Source organism: Psammomys obesus, unplaced genomic scaffold (assembly GCF_907164565.1).
Source record: "Psammomys obesus unplaced genomic scaffold, mPsaObe1.curated_primary_1811, whole genome shotgun sequence".
Lineage (NCBI taxonomy): Eukaryota > Metazoa > Chordata > Mammalia > Rodentia > Muridae > Psammomys > Psammomys obesus.
The window spans coordinates 3,047,961-3,067,307 of record NW_026594377.1 but is presented as its reverse complement, the minus strand read 5'-3'; the positions used below and the strand labels follow the sequence as shown (position 1 = coordinate 3,067,307).

The 19,347-nt window shown below is 38.1% G+C and overlaps 1 protein-coding gene across 3 annotated transcripts in view; it reads right to left on the bottom strand.

Moving 5' to 3' along the window:
* The window catches only part of Psd3 (pleckstrin and Sec7 domain containing 3), a 460,032-nt gene that overhangs the window by 42,793 nt on the left and 397,892 nt on the right, over positions 1-19,347 (bottom strand). For all 3 annotated transcript variants that reach the window (XM_055618704.1, XM_055618706.1, XM_055618705.1), the window contains one exon: positions 15,275-15,345. In XM_055618704.1, coding sequence (XP_055474679.1) covers positions 15,275-15,345 — 71 coding nt within the window. The remainder of the gene's footprint in view (positions 1-15,274; positions 15,346-19,347) is intronic.

Sequence of the window (19,347 nt, the reverse complement as noted above, 5' to 3'; positions counted from 1 at the left end):
GTATGTGCATGTGTGTATGAGTACACCGGGCACAGTCATGGAGGCCGGAGGTCAAGCGTGCTATCTTTCTCAGTCAGTCTCTACCTTACTTTTTGAAGGTAGAGTCTCTCACTGAATTTGAGGCTCACCAATTCAGCTTGGCTAGCTGATTATTAAGCCCTCAGTGTCCTCCTGGCCACTATTCCCTAAGCCTCTGCAATGAAATTACAGGCACATGGTTCCATGCCTGGTTTGTTGTTGTTGCTATTTGTGTGTGTGTGTGTGTGTGTGTGTGTGTGTGTGTGAGTGAGTGAGTGTATGTGTGTGTGTGTTTGCTGGGTATCTGAACTCAAGTGTTCATGTTTGCACAGTGGGCACTTATCTACTGAGCCATCTCCCCAGCTTTTCTGTTTTCATTTAAACATGTATATACGTGTGTATGTATGTGTGTGTGTGAATATATATGTTACTAGGAATCTCATAGACTTTTCTCTTCATTCACAGCATTCAATAATTTTTGCTTGGCTGTACTTGAATTTTTCATCTATCTCATCTGAAAAGTAAAAAAATCTCACCGATGCTCCTTTCTGCGGTCATTAAAATGGCTGGCTAACAATCACCTCAGGTAAGCAACTGTACTCAGAGGTAATGGTTGTACCAGGGATTTAAGGTTTCCAGTTTTGGATGTTCTCAGTACTAATTGACAATTCATGTCCACTCCCATGATAAGCCCTTCATTCTATCCTGCCAAATGGACGCAACACCCTTAACTAATTATGGTTCAAAGCACTGGTATCTGGAACTAGAGCTTGCATGTTTACATACCTGTTTTTGATATTTGATGTTTTTATGACCTTAGATGGGTTAAACTCATTAGTTTTTTTTTTTCTCTTACCAGTAAAAATACCTCTATTAATAGAGATGATATCTTTAGTTTATTCTTTAAATGATCATCCGGCCACTGGCCCATTCTCTTTCTTATTCGTTAATTACCCCTTGACATACTCATAACTAGATTTAATAGTTTCAACTCTCACCTATATCATAATATCTAACAAACTGCTGTGAATTAATAATAAGCAATGCCAGTTGCTCACTATTAACACTCAGTGACTTCAGCACTTGAAACAACTATAATTACTTGTGGTATATATTCTGTTAATATTTTCATTAATGTGTAAAGCATAGCATTCTTAGACTACTATAAAACTGCAATGAATATCAAAAGACAACATTTATTATGGATCCTGTAAGTAAAACCTAAGAGCAATTTTTGTTCTCTTTTTCTCAATATTTTGTTTCAATCTTGTTTTGTTCCCATTCTTCTGCAGGTGTTTAATTCCCAAAGTCTTATGCTCATGTCATTAAAAAGCTAGAAACTTATTCCATCTACAGCATTTAGATGTTGAACCTTTGGGTAGTGACTGGATTAGGAGACCAGGGAGGAGTCTTGTTGACATCTAAGGAGTAGGAGGGAGTCAGGGAAACACCCGTTTCTACCATGGTGTTGATGCAGTTTGGAAGAGTCTATACGTCTAAAACCATGAGCCAAAACAAATCTCTATTCTTTGCAAATGAGTTCACATTAGTCAACTTTTATAATACTCAAAAGCTGACTAGTCAGCTGTCAGAAAACACTGTTTTCGAAGAAAATGTATCTCAAGGCAGACTGAGGCACTCTAAGACACATCCTAGTTCAAAGAGGAAAGAATGTTTTCACACAGGGCAGAAATAGAAGGTAGGGTCTATTTATTAGGACTAAACTAAAGTCAGGGGTTTTAAGTCTATTGGCTTCTACCATTCTAGTTAATACTAAAACAACATTATCGCTATCTTAAATGCAAAATATTAACAAGAAGATATGTTTGGGTAACTCAAATAACTCCAAATAAAAAATAAATAAGTAAACAGCAAGCAAACAAATAAATAACCACTAAATAAAATGAAGCACCAAGCAACGTTACTCCCCGTGATAGCAGCTCTGGGTAGAGTGGCGATGCCAGGCTGACAGCGAGAGTGAGAAATTACTTTACCTTAACGAGTCTAGCCTGATAGCGTTAGTGTTTACTGCTTGAGCTACAGGATGGCATTTAAATGACGGGGTTGAGAAGGAAGAAATAAGGCACAAATTATTGTAATCAAACCATTTCAAACTCAAGAATGTTAGCTGTGGAAACTAAATGTAAAACAGAGAGAATGATAAATCCAATCAAGGCATTTTCTATAAGGAAAGAAAATGTTCCATGACATCTAATTACAACCCATTTTCTCCAACAAACGAAGGTGAAAATGATGCCCCAAAACATGTTAGCCTCCCCCGTGCTCCCTGCAATCTGTACTGCTTTATCTAGGATGACTCATTAGAGCACTCTGCCATCCTAATAAGCAGTAAGAGTGTGATTTCACAAAGCTCCTTTTTTACATTCATTTAAGGCATGAAAAAGAGTGTTCTTTCCCTTACAATGTTTGTTAATTAAAGTTTGTATGAATCCACATCATAATACTCATAGGTCCACAAATTACTGCATCAAGCTTGAAAAATCTCCCTTGTAAGGTACTATAAAGTGCAATCTAGAAAGTAACAAAAATCATCAACATCAATGAAAAGCATGTTCAGTTTCTCTTTGTATTAAAGTGTTATTAAATAGTTACAGTTAGTATATGCAATAAAAAAACTAACAAGTTGAAATATTCTTGACTACTGAGAACATAAGAGTTGAGAACACTCAACTGTTTAATGTTATGAAGCTATAAATTGAAATATTAGTAGATAATGTAGGTATGATTACAACATGACTAAAGTGTTAATTGCTGGTCCTCCTGCAGAGCACCTTGATACATAACCATCTCTGGACAGTTCTACGTCACAGTAAGAGAGAAAGGCTTGGTTTCAAGATTGCTGAAATTCTAATGCGCAGTGGATCCCAAATTGTCCAATAATGTTGATTCTCACATGGTAATAAATATTTCCTACAACTTAATAGTTATCTTTTAAAAACTCTAGTATTTTCAGTTATTTTTTCTAAAATTACCCAGTTTCATCCTTTTGTTTTTAACACAGCACAGAGGAATAGCAGCAAGGCAAATGAAACCATGCTTTGATCTGTCACTAAATTAAGCCTATAAGTGAAAGTCACAAATTTAAAGTTGAAAGGAGACTTGAGTCTCATTTAACCTAATCTTTTCATATACATAAACAAACTTTCAGTAGAAAAATGCTCCATATTTCTATAGAAAGGAGAATTGAGAAAATACGCCAAGGAAAGCAAAAAGATGCATAGTTTCCTATATGTTTTTTTTAAGTGAGAGTATAGTCTGTCTTCTACATGACAATGGTGTGGTGATCTGGCCTCAGAAAGATTTCAATATTATTTGTTGGCACTGACACTCCCTCATTTAGAGCCATGAGCAAGTACACACAGTGGGACTTGAAGTGCTCTCAGTAAGGCCTTGGGCTTCAGTGGGACACAGACATTTTCCAGGATAAATTTCACAAATGAGTCAGAATTTAACAAGTGTGAAGTTATTTGGAAACAGAGAGAGCATAACTGCCCTTGGGAGGGGGGGATTATAGGCTACTTTGACCAATATCTGAAACAAACTAAGAGGCTTAAGAATTTTTATAAGTGTAACTAAAATTTCTCATCATTTACTTTTCTAAGAAGTACAAGGCCAAGATGATGGAAGACCATTTCTGCTTTCCATTCAGTACCACTTTTCACTAACAAGCTGCTAAAGGCATGCTTGGGGCAGAGAGGATGGGGGTAGTGAGAAAGAGAGAAGAGAAAGAGAGTAGATAAAGGAAGGGAAGGGGGAAGAAGGGGAGAAGAGGGAGAGAGTTCTAGAGCCAGCAAATATACACTGGGATACTCAGGGGTGGAAAAGGCGGCTTGCTATCAGGGCTGACAATTTGAGTTCAAGCTCCTTGACTCACACACATAGTTGGAACAAACAGAACTGGACTCCTACCAGTTGTTCTCTGAACTCCACATGTACAACTTAGTGTGAGCACAATCACACACCTGCAATATGAATGAAAGTGTGTGTGTGTGTTCAAGTACACCTATTGCTGTACTGTTGTCAGGTCTGACCATCACTCACAGCAGTTTCACTGAGTCCAAGTCCTGTGAGGGCAAGTCAGTAGGAAATTCATCCATTTCCCTCTATATCTTTCACATGATTGGTGAAGGTCTGGTAATATTTCTGAAAGTTAAGAGGATAGCAGAAATGAGGTGAGAGAAAAAAAGGAAGAAAAAAGGGAAAGAAAGGGGGATGAAGGCATATGAAAAGAGAAAAGGAAAGATGTGCAACTAACATGGAGAAAGGAACAGGAGCCTGGAATGGCTGGGGCCTGCCTTCCACATGTCCGGGGTAAGGGGCCACAGGCCACCGCATGAAACAAACTAGCTTTCTGCTAGCTGGGGGTCAAGCAAAAGGCAACTTGTTTTCAGTAGAATCCTTCAGAGCCCAGCCTAGATGCTTAAAAGCTAAAGGATCAGGTATCATCCCAGCTGCAGTATCCTATTAAGAACTGATAGTGCACTGATAGGGGAGGACCTGGAAAGGGGCAGGGAGGAGACCAGGGAGGGAGTGTGGGGTTGGGGAGGGAATGAGGGAGCAGGATACAGCTGGGACACAGAGTTAACAAAATGTAACTAAAAAGAAAAAAAAAAAAGAACTGATAGTGATTATACTCTATCACTCACATAGCGGACACATTTATCTACTCCACTGGGTCAATAATCTAGACTAGGATGCATGGAAACTTGAATGTCATCATAGTTCTCCTCTGGGAATAAACACCAGGCTTTGAAGCCCACTTCCTTGCTTCTTTTAAAAGCATTAACCACTATAGAATGAAAATGATTGAAAGTGGGTGTATAACCTTTTCAAAGCATGAAAGGTCACAAAGTCAGCACTTTCAGAAAAGGAGATAAAATGCCTTGAGTGCACAGGATTCGTAAAAGAGCCGAAGAAGGCCTGGCTGGGATCATCCTGCCCTGAGCACTATGGAGTTTAGTACCTGAGCTCTGGGTGTCATCTTTGTCTTCTTCCTTCCTTCCTGATTCTAACCACACTTTAAACATAAAACAAAACAATCCCCTCCCTTTTCAAATGGACTTTTACAGAACCCTAGACACAGATCAGTAAAACTCATTCAGTAACACACACACAAACACGCACACACACACACACACACACACACACACACAAAATGAAGCAAAAATTTGGCACAGAGCATAGAGAGCTCCCAGTGTGGCAATATTGCCAGCCTGGTTCCCAAACTCTAAAATGGTTTTAAGTGTACAAATATTTGTATCAGCCTCAACTCTAGTGTAGTATCTCACAGGTTCTACTCTGGAGGAGTCCACAAATTGTAATCTGCTTCCCACCCAAACACATTCCATTTACCTGTGGGTTGTTTATTATTATTATTTTTTTCTGATCCTAACCTATATATCATTGAGTGATTGACTGATTTGGAGATTAGCCCAGGGTAACTGCTGCACTAGTGAGCTATAACCACAGTCCTTTCCTTAGTTACCTAGTGTTTTTCATAAGATGATTTTTAAGAGTTCACTAGCCACTCATTGCCTAAGATAAGTCTTTTTATCTCTACCATTCAGTCCAAGCTCTTCGAGGAGTAGACAGTATGTTTATTTCCTGTTGGAGTGATGTTTTTATGTACTGTGTGAAGGTTGTCTTTGTATATTCAAAGGCTGATGTCTGTCCCAGCAGAGACCTGAGTACAGGTAAGACTTTGGGATTGCTAAGCATCACCTGTCTCAATGTTTTGTAAATATTGTTCTCCATCACCTTCTCATTGGTTAATACAGAGCTGAACGACCTATAGCAAAGCAGGAGAGAGAGGCAGGACTTCCGGAGAGATAGGAACTCTGGGAAAAGAATCAGAGGCACAAAAAGATTGGCCTATGGGAGGAAGTTGAACATAATGAAACGTAAGGGACCACGTGGCAGAACATAGATTGAACATAGGTTATAAGAGCTATTTGGGAACAACAGTAAGCTAAGGTTTAAGGCTAAATATAAGTCTCTGTGTCATTACTCAGACCTGGGCGGGGGCATAGAAAGGCCACGTGGTTTTCCTGCCTACCCTTCAACATAACATTTGTGAATGACTCTGACATTACTATATGGATACTCTGTAGATTAAGCTTTTGCATGAAAGCTACTGGGATGAGGACAGAGAGAGTGAAAGCTAATGGTGGAAAAAAGACTTTGTATAGGGCAGAAAAATTCAACAAGCCCCCCTTTAAGAGAAAATGACAGATGGAACTTATTTTACTCTAGAGAGAATCAACAACAGGAAAGATTCGGAGATTAGCTAGAAATGCGACAGAAACTGGGGATCTGCAATTTGCAAAAGTCATAGGAAGAAGACATCAGAAGAGGATATAGGAAGTTGTCCTCAACTTTTCTCTAACCTAGTATCTACCACAAGTTGCTCCAACCAGAACTTTTCTATAAATAATATTCTGATTGCTGAATGCATGTGACATGGTCTAATTCCTGTTTTACAGGATGGGAATGCTCCCAACATCTCTGTTGTCTATGGCACCACTTTCTCTATGGTCACTTCATTCAAGCTCCTTTAAACTTTTTCTACAATAAATATTGTGTGTCTGTGTATCCTCTTACCTTCTATCCTCTTACCTTCTCAATATTAAAACTAGAGTGACATCATCCATTCCTATGATTTAAATTATCAATAATTTGTTGATGACTCTTTAGAGTAAATTTCTAGGCATCTCCCTTGGTTACAGATTAAACATGCATAATTGATATTGGGCATAGCCACTTCCTATTCCATAGAATTTTGAATTCAATGCCTTAGTTTGAACTCGCTCACTAGACCCTTTCCTGCTAACATACCCTAGTTCAAAATAGTCTGCATGTGTGGATGAATCTCCTTCTAGGTCAATTTTTACACTTCAGGCAGGCTGATGTTTCTAAACTCTAAGAATTCTGTCACTGTGTATTTCAAACATTAGCTCCACATTTCACTCAGAAAGTCTTGACTCTTTAATCTATCTTTCTAGGCCCTTTAAACCTGCCCTGAGCACTTTTGATACTCCACTGAACTTGAAGCTCTCCAAATGTGCTATGGTGTCACATCTACGCACCCACATAAGCTTGTCCTCGCCATATCTCTACATGACTTTTATTTTTTCATCTGTCATTTTAATACAGGTTTACATATCACTTTCCATGATATTTCTTCCACGATCTCTTCTTTTTTTATATATTTTTTTATTTTTATATTAATTACGGTTTACTTACTTTGTGTCCCAGCTGTAGCCTCCTCCCTCTGTCAGTATAATGTTCTTGTGCAATGTATACAATTTACCCTTGTTCATTCACATGCTGATTTCTCTACCCCACTATCTAGTTTCAATCTGGACACTGCACTGTGATGCTTTTTCTAAGCATCACTTGTCTCAAGTTTGTGTAAACATGCTACCATTTGTTCTCCATATTGTCAATAAAAAAAAAAAAAACAGCCAATGCTGAGCAATGCAGAAAATACAGTGGGTCATCTTGATCCAGAGCGGAGGAGGAAGAAGAGAGTAGAAAGAGGGTTGAGGGGAGAGATTGGAGAGGAAAGGACCTGGAAACACTAGGAGAGAAGAACCTGATGTAAGATGACTAAAAAGCAAGTATAATGTGGGAAATCTGAATGGGAGGAAGCTATGTGGGTTTGGAGGTTTAGGATGGAGTAACTATTGCCCAGCATTGTGCTTTAGATTAATTAAATAAATCCTATTCTTTGTGTGGTGATTTGGGTATACAGATGGTTTAGGAATAACCACTGTTTAACTAAAAGATAAATCAATAATAAATATTAATAATCAACAACAGTTATCACTCCATAAAATGCCTATAAGCTGGTCTCAATTTTCTCAATTGGGACTCCATCTTCTCAGATGACTCTAGCTTGCTGGTGAAGTTGACATAAAACTAGCCAACACATTTCTATCTATTTATTTTCTTCAAATATTGATCCTTGGGAGTGTCATGAATCACAGAGTAGAAAGTATTAGCACTTTTTGAGACATTTTAAAATTATGTATATAAAGATTATACCAGTTTTTGCTGTCTAAATAGTTTATGACAGTATCTGTCTCACAACAGCTTTTTCCCAACCCATTATTGGGATTTTATGCTTATTCTGAGAAAGAGACACTGTTCATTTATTAACATTCACAATTTACACATTTGAGTTTCTCTGGAAAATGGGCCTTCTCTTTGATTCATCATCTGCAGGACTGAATCAGATCTATGCACAATCAGTGCCTAGAGATAATATACTCTTTAGAAGGGCGGTGTAAACACTTGAGAAATTTTGGCTAATTGGTACTTTAAACATTTCGAGTGTTATAATAATGCCAGGTTGGTGGCCGTGTTTGCTATAAGAAAGCAAACTGAGCAAGCTATGGATCGAAAGTAAGCTAGTAGCGCTCCTGTATGGCTGTGCATCAGCTCCTACTTTCTGGCTCTACTTGAGCTCCTGCCCCCGGCTTGATGATGTGATTGACAATTTCCTGGTTCATTTTGTAAGCAAAATAAACCCTTTCCTCCTGAAAGTTGCTTTTGGTTATGGCATTTTCATCAGAACAACATAAACCCTAACTAAGTACCATTATTTGTATCTATAAAGAAGTAAAAGGGATATGTCTGAAAAACTGGAAAAGGTTACATTGTGCAAAATTATTTAACTGAAAATATTGTACACACATTAAAATAAATTCTTTCATAAACCTTATAAAGGAGGGGGGAGTTAGATTGCCTGCTATTTGATAGTCACTAGATACCAAATAAATAAATAGCTCAGTTCTGAAAAAATTTAATGAGAAAATGTTTAAGATAATATGCAGAGTGAAAAGATCAAATGTAAAAAAATATGCTCTTATACGAATCCAAATAGATTTTAAAAACTTTCCTTGAGAGTGATATTATCAAAACAGCAGAAGAGGGAGTCCTAACTCATGGCCCCATAGAAACACTGATTTTACAGTTACATATCGTCTTAGTTAGGGTTGTTATTTCTGCAATCAAACACCAAGACAAAAGCAAGTTGTTGTTTTTTTTTTCAGCTTATGCTTCCACATCATCAAAGGAGGTCAGGACAGGAACTCAAGCAGGACAGGAACCCAGAGGAACCTGGAGCTGATGAAGAGTAAATGGATGGGTGCTATTTACTGGCTTTCTCAACATGGCTTGCCCATCCTACTTTCCTATAGAACACAGGACCATCAGCCCAGAGATGGCTCCACCCACAATGGTCTGTGCCCTTCTCCATAAATCTCTAATTAAGAAAATGCTTATAACCTAAGCCTATGGATACATTTTTGTCAACTGAGGCTTCCTCTTCCCTGATGACTCTAGTTTGTGTCAAGCTGACATAAAACTATGTAGATCCAAGTATTAACAGAATGCTGGAATTTAGCTACAAGCATGCAATACCCCAGGAGAGCACAGAACTGAGCAATCTACACTGTAACAGGCAAGAAGAACCATTTCACTTTGCCTATACCAGCCCCTCCCTCAAGATGGTGCAGAAGGGAATAGTCTGACCCAGGATTCACTCACCCTCTCTCTCCTCTATCTCTCTTATCTGTGTGTGTGTGTGTGTGTGTGTGTGTGTGTGTGTGTGTGTCTGCCTGGAGAAATCAAAGAGAAGAGCATGTTTTCAGTGTTCTAGCGTTTAAGAAAGCTAACCAATTAATGAGTTTCTCTTGGCTCCCTATAAGTAGGATGGAACTGGCATGCTTTGGATGCCTGGGGATTGCTTAGAACAAAGGAAAGTGGTGGGTGGCTTGCTGTAGCCAGCACAGCTTGAAACACTAGAGAAATGTGCTCAACTTTAAAGTTTCTCTCTGGGGAGAGAAAAGGGGAGGAGAGCATGTGGCCAGAATTCTAGATTTTCCAAGAACACCTGGGGGACTCAACCTTTGCCATGGCTCACTCAGAACATTAGTAGAATTGATAGCTTGGGAACCTGTAGAGAACAAAGAAGAAAAGCAAGAGCATGTGGTACATAGAACACCTCTGTGTAGAGAACTCTACAGCTCAAGATTTCTCCCTTGGGAGAAGCAGGGAGGCAACAAATATGTATGAAGTATTCTGGCTCTCCTTAGGACTGTCAGAGAAAATGGAACCTGACTGGTGAACTGGCATAAATCGAATGTGATATAACTATTCGGAATAAAGAAAAGCTGGTGGCTTGCCACTGTGGACTCAGATAACCTGGAGTAATGAAGACAGATAGCAGAATGGGGAAAGACAATGGATTTCTATAAAAGAAACTAGCAATCTTCAATCCTCTGTAATTGAGAAATTACATGCACAGGTACAAAGAAATAACAGGTTCTTAAAGAGAATCTCTAAACAGGCTCCAGTGGTGAGAGTTTTCTGTATCAAGCACTTCCTAAGCCATCAGAGGTTGTGGTTTCTTCAGTTGGAAAGATTATAAACAAATCCTGGAGGAAATACAAAAACAAGGAATTTGGTTTAAGAAAGAGAAATAAATCTCCAGAAACCAACTATAAGGAAAAGAAGATATATAAATTACGTAAGATAAAATGTAAAATATAAAAATATTTATAAAATATAAAAATGTCACCACAAAGAGGTTAGATATGCTTAAGAAAATTACAAATAATAAAATGATTATGGGAACAAAGAAACAGAAATATCTAAAGACAGAAGAAATTTTAAGCTGAAGAATACAATGCCTAAAAGTGAAATAATTAACTAAGGGGTTCAACTTGCTCAGGCAGAAGAAAAGAACCATTTGAATTGTTCCATTCAGGGGAATCACAGAGAGAGAGAGAGAGAGAGAGAGAGAGAGAGAGAGAGAGAGAGAGAGAATCAATATGAAAGCCTAAGTGACTACAGGGACAGCAACATATGCATTATGGAAGTATAAGAAGAAAAAAAAGGGCGGTAGTAGGGAGCTTCCTCAGAGAAATAATGATATTAAACCTCTCAAATATGGGAAAGAAAATGGACAGCTACAGCTCAACATGATAGATGCAGCAAAATCATGCCAAGACTCACAATCTTATGAAGAGTCAAAGTATAGGAGAGAAAAATGATTTGTCATATACCGCAGAATGCCCCGAAGACTATCAGTAGACTTCTGAGCACCAACAATTCAGAAAGGGCTGTGAGATTTTATATACTGAGTATTAAAAAAATGCACAGAACAATTGTATTTGGCAAACGTATCCTTTAAAATAAAGGTTATTTCCACAAAATCTGTGCTACTATTACAGCAAAGATCAACAGATTATGCTATTCAATCAAAATAAAAGGAAATGGCTACATGAACTTAACAATACACACAAAAAGGATCAACTAAATGCTCTCGTTAAGAACCTTCCTTCAGATTTAGAAGTGGACAGCTTTAAAGTGAAATTATGAAAAGGGTAATGCATGCAAACAGTAGCCAGAAAAGCAGTGGATGTCCTTATACTAGACAAAATCGACTTCAAGTGAAAATTGCCAAAAGAGAGAATGTGGGACTGATAATAAAGTCAATTCTCTCTCCCTGTCCCTTTCCCTCCCTTTAACATTTGAACTCCCAAACATCGACTGTGAAGAAAAAGTAGCAAACAATAGATTTTCACGTTCTACTTCAATAACAGAAGAATGGTAGGTAGAAAACTGAAAAGGAAATGGATCACTAAAAGAATGCTTTAGGTGAAATATTTAGACATGTCCAGAACATCAGACACAACATTCTTCTGAAGTGCACGTGTAATGTTCTCTACACCACAGAACATGTCGATCAAGATAGCTGAAATTTTTTCAGTCACATCTTAACAACTGCAATGGTATGAAAAGAGCAGAAGAAAATATGCAGAAATCAGACATACTCTTCCATAGTCTCTGAACTAATGTGTTAAAGAAATCGAAGGAAAAAAATGGAAAATTTCTTGGGACAAATAGATACAACATATGAAATCAAAACATAGGAATGCATCAAAAGTAGCTCCAGTAAGAATTTGTGGCAGTGAAAATCTAGAGTAAAAAGGAAGGCAACATTAAATTTTTTAATTTTATGCCTAAACAAACTATTAAAAAAAGAAAAGAATTAAAATTCAAGAAGATATAGAGTACAAAATAGAAAACAAATGGAAAGAATTGGTGGACTCTAAGAAATGTTCCCCTCCAACAAAATGGATCAATATTTAGTTAGAATAATAAAGGAAGGAAGCACCTAAATAAATAAAATCAGAGATGAAATAACTTCACACAATGACACTGAAGTTTCTAAGAAACTATAATGATTAATTATGGAGCAACATATTGGACAATCTAGAAGAAATGGACAAATCACTAGAAACATATAATCATCAAGGTAAAACCATGGGAAAAAAATCTATTACCAGTAAGAAGGTAAATTCAATGGAAAGAAATAAACCAAAAAATAACAGAAAAGCTCTCAACAAAGATGAGTTTCACACCAGATGGTTTCAACAGTGAATTAATCCCATCAAGCAGTTGAAGAATTCTTGCCAATACTTTTTAGACACTTCCAAAGCACTGAAGAGGGAACATATCCAAACTCATCTTAGGGGCCAGCATGGCCTTGATATCAAAACTATTAAAAAAAACATTATAAGAAAAGAAAATTGCCAGCCTGCATTCATGATGAACGGAGATGTGAAATACTACCCATAACGATAGTAAGCTGAATCTGATGGTACATTAAAAACATCAAAGACCCAAACCAGAGTATTTATCAGTAAAGATAGAACATAACTTAGTATAGGAAAATCAACCAACGCATAAAATCTCATGGAGATTCACATTTATAATTATGTTCCTTTCTAAAAATTAATTTATTTTTATTGATTATAGTGTATTCACTTTGTATACCAGCTATAGCTCATCTCCTCCCAATCCTACCCTCCCTCCCTCCCTTATATCATCCCATGTCCCCTTAACAAATACATTAAACATACCTAACAAAATTAAATATGCTTTATCAATACCATGATGAAATTATCTAAAAACTAGGCAGTTTGAAATGCTCATGTATACAGAAAATCGAAAACCCAACAAAAATCCATTAGAACTAATAAAATCAGCAATGTTGCATAATATAAACTAACACACTAAATCACTTGCATTTCTATGCACTAACTGGAATCAACCTAATGAGGAATTTATAATTCCATTAGAGAAGTATTAATAAACACAGAAAAATTAGGAATAAGCAACTACAATAACAGAAGATTCATACATTGGAAACTGTATAACACTGTTGAATGATATTACACAGAAAAAAATAGAAAGATAGGTCATGTTTGGGGCTAAGGGATTTAATATTGTTAAAATATCCATATTATTCTAAGCAGCTTACTAATTCAGTGGAATCAATATCTTATTGACATTTTTAATAGAAATTAAAAATAAATTCTGCATTTGCAAAGAACCCCAGAGGTCCAAGACAGTCTAGAGAAAGAGGAACGTGGAAAGAATCACAGTCTTGGTTTCAGAACATATACCAAAGCTCCAGTACCACACGGTCTGAAGGCACAGCCATGTGTAGGAGGACAAGCCCTGAGAGTCCCCTAAATCCATGACCACATCCTTCCCAGAGGCCAGTGATACACCATGAGCAACAGAATGGTGCTAGAAAATCTGCCCATCCTTAGACATCCTAGGGCAAGCATAAACATTAACATGAGAAATTAAATACTTAAATATTTTAAGACTCTAAAACACAAAAGTTGCAGAAAACCAGAAAACAAAACAGGAACATCTTCGCGATGATTTTTGGATTGGCCACTGAAAGCACAAAGAAGCAGGACTAAAATTATAGTGAACAACTAAACCCTGAATAACTGTCTTCCAGTTAAGCTTCAGTTATCACGTAACCTTCCTGTCTCCGTCCACACAAGAGCTGGAAGCTCTAGAGACCACCCTTCATTGGGACAGGAACTATAAACTGAACCACAAACAGATCTGCAGGTCTGGAACTGGAAGGAAGGAAACTGACAGGAAATGCACCCAGGGAACTCGGAATTCATCTGAACTGCTAAGTACAACAGTTTCAGGACATAAAAACGTATGTGTTTGTGTGTGTGTGTGCATGCAGATGTGACTAAAAGTAAGATGGTCAAATAATATATAAAAGGAATAATCAATCCATATAATAAATATCTATGAAATCAGACCTTGCCACTGGTCTGTATCTATACACAGGTCTAACTTACCACATTGGTTATTGAATAGTTAGAACAAAACTTATCTGTTTCCCTGATCATGTGTATGCCTGTATCCATATAACTTTGGTTTTTATCAACATAAACACATACACAGAGAGATTCTAAGCAAAAATTAAACAGTCTGATGTGTATTTGATATGGCTTGTTTGTATACCTTAGCAGAAAAGGATACAGGTTTGGTCAGTATTTCATTCCACTCTCCTGGGCATGAGCAGGCTACACCCTGCTTTAAGTTGTTGACAAGCTTTAAAATACTCCATACTAAATGGAACAGAGACTTTCATGCTAAGCCAAGTCCATGTGACTCAATATTACATAGCAGTAGTTAGTTGCCTGTATTTTGAGTGAAAATGCTAATGAAGAATGACTCGACATCTTGTTTGTGTGATTAAAAACCACCAGTTGCCCAGCACAAACCACAAGGCACAGACTAAAAACTTGTTCATTCAAAACAATAATAATTACCACCTACAAACTTACTGAAGCAGATCAGGAACACATGTACATAACAAAATAACATCAGAAAAGCTAGGCCAGTGAAGCGTCAAACACACCAGACCAAGAAAGAATAGAACCCCATCATCACCATCACCTACTGAATTGTCATCTCATTCAGTGAATGTATTACGGAATCTCCAGGTGACAAGGTACTAACTCCTGTTCAAGGGACTTCAACTCAGCAAGATCCTGTACCTGTGCATGAATCAGCTCACAATGTGACTCTGTATTACATGATTCTGCACCAAGGGATGCTGAGTATGCATCAGTTCTCTGCCTTTGCCTTTAGTAGCCTCTTTAACTCCGTCAAAGCTATTTCTAAGTATCACTGAATGATCTGGGAGTTAGCTGTACTTAAGATGAGAAGACATGTACTCAAGTAAAGTTAGAATTATCTGTTGAATTGTAGCCAAGGTAATTAACACAGCTTATGGACTTCGATAAACTGTCATTGGAGGAAGATATCTATGCACCTGTGCTTCTGACAGTCTCCACACAGAAGTGAATTTTGGTTTTAACCCAGTGTACTTTACCTTTTGTAAGTAAAGGACTGTTCCCTTCAAGACAGCATAGAAGGTTTTCCATCCTCGCTTTCCTCTTGGAGCTAAGGGAGGAAATGTAAAAGATTAGTCGACAAAATCAGCATTTAGGAGGACAAGTTAAAACTTCAACATAACTGCTTTTCAATATTGAAAGAATGAAAACTGAAAGTCTCTTTAAATCTACTTGTTTTGAAACACTTTCCACGTATTACTGTATTTCATCACCCAGGAATCCTGTCGATTCCGGAGCAGGCATTATGACTTTCCTCTTTATAAAAGTAAGCATAGAGAAGCATCTTGCTCATGGTCATACAACTGGAAGAAGAAGCTGGACACAGAACCCAAGGAACATAGCTCTACCTTCTGTCTTTTAGGACAGATGACTCCCAGACTAGGAAAATGAAAACAGGAAGGTTAGAGATGCATGTGAGTTCAAGAGAAGGTGTCCCCAGCTAGATTATGAAAGGACTATTCCCTTGACCTTTCTCTCACAATGTGATCATGTCTGCGACGCTGATACTGCCACAACGCAATTGTGGTCCATTTTTCCCACCTAAATGTTTCTTTTCCTAGACTTAGAAATGACTGAATAACAGACATCCTTCACCTTTAGAAGTCACAGTTTCTTGTGTAGTATAAGCAGATTTAGATACTATCTCAAAGATTCCCCAAACCAATCCATTCACAAATCTTTATATTCCTTTAATTTTTCTAAAATATAAAGCAGATTTTTACTTTTCACTTAAGCAACTTAGCAAATCACTCAAGCAAATACACAGTTCAGACAAATGTTGACTATTTATTCTAATAAAACCAAAATATCTAACTAGAACACATTATCACTTGAATGTTGTTTCCATAAAATGTTAGCTCAAACATGGATCATTTACTCATATCCCTTTAGTATACATTTAGCTTTGTTTAATTTGGGCACTGCTTAATTTGGGAAATAGTCATACAAATCTCGTTCAACTGAATCCTTACAGACTGTCGGCTTGGAGTCCACGTAAGCATCCACCTACAGATCCAAGGGCTCCTGCCAGCAGCACACTGAGATAGCCACCTGGCAAAAACGGCCTCAAAACATCCGCTCTGCAGGTTTCCAGGGGAAATAGAAAATACCATCCCTTCTGTTTCTACTAGGTGAACTTTAAAAGTATGTGCTGAAATGATTTTTAAAGTACATTACAATATGATATATATATGTATATATATATATATAATATGTGTATATGTACATACACTAACATGAAGAAGAATTTATCAGGTAGCCATGGCACTCTAGGAGATATTAAATTCTGATCCTACCCACATAAGGATCATGCAATTTGCAGGCAAATGGTAAGAACTAGAAAAGATCATCTTGAGTGGGGTAACCTAGAAGCAGAAAGACACACATAGCGTATTAGACAAATATTATAGGATAAACCATAATCTATAATCTATACTCCTAAAAAAGCTAAATAACAAGGAAGACCCTAAAGATGCTCAATTCTCATTTAGTAGGGCAAATGTGATAGATATCAGAAGCAGGAGAAGACATGGACCAGGACAGGAACCTACCACAGACAGCCTCTGAAAGACTCTACTGATTGAGATATCGAAGCAGAGGCTGAGACTCAGAGCCAAACCATGGGCAGAGCGCATGTAATTTTATGAAAGAAGGGGGAGATAGAAAGACCTGGAGAGGACAGGAGCTCTAAAAGAGCCAAAGAAAACAAAAACCAAAACAAACAACAACAACAACAAAACAACCTGGGTGTAGAAACTGATATCTCAACCAAGGATCATGCATGGAAAGAACCTAAAACCCCTGCTCAGATGTAGTCCATAGACTCAGCTTCCAAGTGGGTTCCCTAGTAAGGGGACCAGGGGCTGTCTCTGGCATGAACTCAGTGGTAGGCTCTCTGCTGGGGCGTACAGCCTTGCTAGCCCACAGAAAAGAGAATGCAGCCAGTCTTAATGAGACCTCATAGGCTAGGTTCAGATAGAAGGGGAGAAGGACCTTCCCTATTAGTGGACTAGGGGAGGGGCATAGGAGTAGAAGAGGGAAGGAGGGTGGAATTGGGAGGAGACGAGGGAGTGTCCACAGCCTGGATACAAAGTGAATAAACTGTAGTAAATAATTAATAAAAATTTTAAAAAATAATCATGCACATAGAGTAATCATGGGCTATGTCATCTGCTGCAAAGTAGACTCGGAGGTAACATTGTGCCTTCTAGAATTCACATTATCTCAGGACTGACCCCTTTCTGAAAATTCACACAATCCCTCAGGACTTTAGACAATATGTTAAAATATATGGATAATTTGTATAATTTTGTGTAAGCAAAGGACTGGCTAAACATTGGCCAGGATTAGAGAAAAGCCTGTTATTTTCTATGAGAAGTTTATAGGTACTAGTATTAAAAAGCTTTCCCTGACACTCTGAGGTCAGTGTACGAGATCTTGTGATAACTTCAATGCAAATATCTACAAATCTATTTCCTACCATACAGTAGAAATATGTCTATGAACCCAAGTAAAGGCTCTTTAGCATCAAAACAGTGCATCTATAAGAAACAGATTTTGAAGAGCAATTTGTGTGAAAAATCAACCTGAACATCAACCCTGGGGAGTAATGCCAAGTCACCTTTTACTGTACTCACTACTTTCCCATTTTCCACAGAAGTCTACAACTTAATCTTGTCTGGTCAATTACAGAGTTGTTTAAGACTTAAATCAAGTAATTTAAGATACTTCCACCAAGTCCGTGTTTATCAGCTACATCCAGTTTTCAATAAAGCAGAGCTCTAAGTGCGTCTCACCACAATGCTAAACGTAAGGAACTATCACCTCTATTTATTTAGGGGACTGTGGTCATAAACAAGTGAATTGGGAAAGGAAGGACCACGGTGCACAGGAGTAGGCTGGGAGGCTCTCTGATCTCCACTCCCTACCATCTCCATAGAGTTGCTATTGTGACTGCATGAATCCAGGCTCATCTTCTGAAACAAAATGGGTTGGGAACCAGGACTGAGGGACTGAAGAGCACTGCCCCTCAGAATGACAATGGGAGGAATAGTAGAGGCAGGAGAAAAGAGAGCACAGAGGTTTGAAGTGAATTAAAACAAAGAAATGGAGGAAGAGAGGGGAGGTGACTTTACCTGAGTCCTGCTGTGGGCAGTGGGATAGCTGTATATGTATCAGTTCTTATTGATCAACACCAACATTCTGGGTATATAATGAACTTTAACTCATACTAACATATCTATAACTACTTGTGCAGTTCTGAAAAGTTAAAAAAAAAAAAGAGCTACCTAGGAGACTGTCCACTTGAAGATTCCAAAGCAGTTTTAATGAGGCAATTCAGATGAAGAAACATGTTAAGGACAACCTAGGAAGTAGGTGCTAGAAAGGAGGCAGTGAGACAGAAGAAGAGGACATTTTTTAAGTTAAGTTACTTTCTTTAGTCTCTCCAAAACCTGGGGCCTTCAAATGCATCCTTGCTCACAGAATATAGGCATATTCTTGTCTCTGCTCTCTCCAACCTTTCTAGAGAAAAATGCAAACATCAATAGTATAATAAATATGGTCATAGGAGAAGACAGGAGCTCCACAAGGAGAGAAACAGAACCAAAAATTCTGGGCCCAGAAGTCTTTTCTGAGACTGATCCTCTAACCAAGGACCATGCATAGAGATAACCTAGAACCCCAGCTCAGATGTAGCCCATGGCAGCTCAGTGTCCACGTTGGTACCCTAGTAATGGAAACAGGGACTGTCTCTGACATGAACTCAGTAGCTGGCTCTTTGATCACCTCTCCCTTAGGGGGGTGCAGCCCTACCAGGCGACAGAGGAAGACAATGCAGCCAGTCCTGATGCGAACTGATAGACTAGGGTCAAAGGGAAAGGGAGGAGGACCTACCCTATCACTGGACTTGGGGAGGGGCATGGGAGGAGATGAGGGAAGGAGGGTGAGATTGGGAGGGGATGAGGGAGGAGGGTACAGCTGGGACACAAAGTGAATAAATTGTAATAAATAAATAAATAAATAAATAAATAAATAAATAAATAAATAAATA